The sequence below is a fragment of the Crinia signifera genome, chromosome 3 (genome assembly GCF_055691185.1).
Source record: "Crinia signifera chromosome 3, ASM5569118v1, whole genome shotgun sequence".
Taxonomy (NCBI): Eukaryota; Metazoa; Chordata; class Amphibia; order Anura; family Myobatrachidae; genus Crinia; species Crinia signifera.
Window position 1 is genome coordinate 138,298,727 of NC_139219.1, and position 3,928 is coordinate 138,302,654.

The following is a 3,928-nucleotide window of genomic DNA, read 5'->3' on the forward strand; positions in this document are numbered from 1 at the left end:
AAATAAATAAACCATTGTCTTTTCATTCTCCATTGCCTAATAGCACTATCAATTTATAGTGTGTGTTTTTTTCTTACAAAGGAGCAATGAAAAGAAAATAAAGACACCTAGTGGCAGTTCCGCAGCTCAGCCTATGTGAGGACACTGCAAGTGATCAAACACACGTGTCAGCCGGAGAGGAGAGAGAGACTCTCAGAGAGACAGAGAGAGACAGAGAGAGCAAGCAAGTGAGAGAGGCAGAGAGAGAGGGGGGAGAGAAGCGACAGCACCAGGATTGCTGGATCTCTTCCAGCTCCGGCTGTTTATCCTTAATCCAGGTTTTACTTGTGGTTGCCTGCTAGGCTTTTTTTTCACCCCCTCCCCATTGCTCCTCCCTTCTGCAATCCTATATTAACAAGCTGGGAAGAAGAAACACAGTTCATTGTTGGCCAGCCGAGTCCCGATGCCTCTCGCTGAGGAGTGAGGGAAGCTCCAGCTCTGCAGCAAGATCACATTACAGGGTCACCCACACGAGTACAAAAGGGAGAGCTGCGCAATCCTTCTATATGCCGGGATCTACTCCCTGATCCTCTACAATCAGCATTTTGGGATCAATCACAAGGGGTGAGCGTGCATTTATTTATCTCCTGCTCCCGTGTGCTGGGCTCATTGTCTCTTCGTTCTGTTGGTTTCCCCCCTCTTATGGAGTCTGCGATGGAAGACAGATGGCAGTGGTTGCTGTGGCGATCTGTGCCATGATAAATAATTCAGTCTACTCTGAAAGTTGGTTAAATAGTCATGTTACCTTTCCTCTGGCGGCGTTGGTCGGGGAGCAGCGATCTGTCTATTCCTGGGCTGGCTGGTGGCTCTGTGCTGTGCAGGGAGGCAGAGCCGTTATTACACTCTCCGCTCTATTCTACGGGTTATTTGGTTTTATTTTTTGAAAGCGTGAAGTTGCTTTGATCTTTCAAATGTTTATTTTATTGTGTGTTTTGGGTTAAAGTGTGCAGGTTGTTGGATGAGCAAGTTATCAAAGTAAGCCGTGTACAGTACTGGGTAATTGGTTTCTTTATCAATAATCCCTCCTCTGGCTGCATTTTCTTAATGGAGTTGAAATCCTTCTCAATTGTGGCAGACATGTTTATGGGAAATAAGCAGCTCTTGCTGTAGGGGACTGCTGCTGGGTTGTTCCACCAGAGCCCCTGAAAGCCAGCCAGCCATCCAGGCTGCAGCCCCCAGCATATGGGCATGACTTGAGCATGATGTATGTAGTACCTTTTGTTTGCATTGTTGCCTGAGAGCCTGGCTGACTGGTTCCTTCCTCACTCCCTGCTGTACGAAGTTCAATATTTATATTCTTTTTATCTGTCACGGTGTAGGAAGAAGGCATTGGTATTCACATTGTGGGAATGATTACTCCTTTTGATCCCATCTTATTTGATTTTATAGCTTGTGATAGTTTAAGATTAATATGAGCTTTCTCTTGAATGGTTATGATTTGCGGTGTTAAACTTCTAAATCCAATTGTAAAACCAGTACAGAATGGCTTGGTATAGGCTGCATTGTGGATTACTGGATCTTAATTAATGTATTGCTGTCAGTGCATAATTGTGTTCTTAAAGTCTCTTATGTGCCATTGCCTTTGTCAGAACTGTGTCAGGGGATTTATGCTGATATGGTTAATATGTTAGGACATTATTTCCTAATGAGCTAGTGGATTTGGAAGGCTTGTAAGGTATATGTGCGATGAGCAGCAGAGTGCACAGCTACACAATGCAGGAAATGTGCTGAGGCGAACAAGGGTTTATAGGCAAATGTACATATGCTGTGTAATGTGTCTTCAGTTCACATCAATGCAGATTGTAGAAAGTGACACTTGATTAGTCTGATTGTTTAGTTGTGTTCTATTGATTCTGTAACTGTCCATTCTCCATTGTTATCAGATGACTATGCTGCATATCTCATATTTGTGTACTCCTTTTCTAGGTGTGCAATGGCAGACCATATAATGGCAATGAATCATGGCCGCTTTCCAGATGGAACAAATGGTCTTCACCACCACCCTGCTCACCGGATGGGAATGGGTCAGTTTCCCAATCCTCACCATCAACAGCAGCAGCAACAACATGCCTTTAACAGTCTGATGGGAGAACACATGCACTACGGTGCCGGGAATATGAACTCTAATAATGGCATCAGGCATACCATGGTAGCCGGGAATGTAAATGGTGGGCATCCGAATAACAGCATAGCACCAGCCGCAAGATTTAACAACTCACAGTTTATGGGACCGCCTGTTACAAATCAAGGAGCACAGCTTACTGCTAGCATGCAACTCCAAAAGCTGAACAACCAATATTTTACACATCATCCTTACCAACACAACCACTATATGCCAGACTTGCATCCTGCAAATCATCAGATAAATGGGACAAACCAGCATTTTAGAGACTGCAATCCAAAGCACAGCACTGGCATGCCTCCTTCAGTCAGCCACGTCCCTGCAGCGATGCTGCCTCCTAGTGTTATAGACACTGACTTCATAGACGAGGAAGTTCTAATGTCCTTGGTGATAGAAATGGGTTTGGATCGTATCAAAGAACTACCTGAGCTGTGGCTTGGACAAAACGAATTTGATTTTATGACAGACTTTGTTTGCAAACAACAGCCAAATAGAGTAAGCTGTTAGGTCTGTTAATGAAATAATGCAAAAAAAGAAAACTTTGAACATTCCTCCATGGACACCGAATCTAGCTTCCAGAGTTCACTATTAATCTGTACAGAATATATATATATCTATATTCTTTGATTCCCACCTTTTTTATTCTTCCTCTCCCACTGCCTTGTTAATTGAGCCACTTTTCCTGCAGATAGGGTGTTTCAGCAGTTTGTCTCCTTTCTAGAGTCGACAATGTATGGTATTTTGACATGAATCCTTTTAGTTTTTGTTGGACTGCATCAACATGAGATACAATTGTTGGTTGCATGAACCTTTAAAAGCAGGTCTATTGCTGCACTAATGCTGCCATGTTGCTTCATTTAATCTATGCATTGCTGTGCGCCTTTTTTATTTTTTGTTGGTTTTATTCTAACTGGAAGTTTTAACAATATGGGCCAAGCCTTGCTGGATCAGGATAAGTCCTACTGTTATTTAAAAAAAAATTGTCTTGCGTTTAAGCATATTTCACCTGTGTACAGAAGACAATTAGGGTGGAATGTAATCAGTGTAAAACATTTCACAAATTATTTTTTTCCCAATAAAATGTTTGACACTGTGCTAATAGTTAATTTTAGTTCATGGAAAAATACTACTGTGTTTAAAGCTTTTTAGGAAATTTTGACAGTATTTTTGTACAACTTTTTTTTTTTTTTTTCAAAAAAATACTTGTTAATTTATTCAATTTTAATTTGCCAATGTCAATAAAGAGCTGCAAAGTGCACTATTCTAGTTTGGTGTAACACTTCATTTTGTTTGGAAATGAATGGTCTAAGTCTCCAGTAGAAGTAATGGGCATTTACGCTTAATGACTGCAGTATAGCATTGATGCAAAGTAATACATTGACAAGTGGCTCTTTGCAGCCACTAGTGTTGTGTGAATTTGAGCACCCTAATATTGTGCCTCAGCTGCTTAGTGTTTTCACATGGCATTCTTCAGTCCTATTGGGTAGGAGTAAAGTGAGCACTGCCAATCCTACTCCTATATGTTGACTCAACCAATTGTGGTGGTTAATGCTTAAGCTCAAGACTAAAGTCCTGTCTAGTGTAATGCCTAGAACATTGGCTAGGTGGTTGACCTTTTAATTACATTTTGTCTTGTACTGTGATTGGAGGCTGCTGCTTGTACCACCTATACAGAGATTTATGAACTTGTGGACAATGTGTTCCCTTAAAACCAATGGCATTGCTGAATCACAAAATGGTGGCCCCAATTACTGTGCATAGATCAAA

General features: G+C 41.5%; 1 protein-coding gene across 1 annotated transcript; it reads left to right on the top strand.

Moving 5' to 3' along the window:
* The first annotated feature begins 263 nt into the window (after positions 1 to 263).
* CITED2 (Cbp/p300 interacting transactivator with ED-rich tail 2) lies at positions 264 to 3,422 on the top strand. The gene is made up of 2 exons (XM_083176581.1): positions 264 to 603; positions 1,966 to 3,422. The coding sequence occupies exon 2, from the start codon at positions 1,973 to 1,975 to the stop codon at positions 2,666 to 2,668; it is 696 nt and encodes a 231-aa protein (XP_083032707.1). The 5' UTR covers positions 264 to 603; positions 1,966 to 1,972; the 3' UTR covers positions 2,669 to 3,422.
* Positions 3,423 to 3,928: the final 506 nt, after the last annotated feature.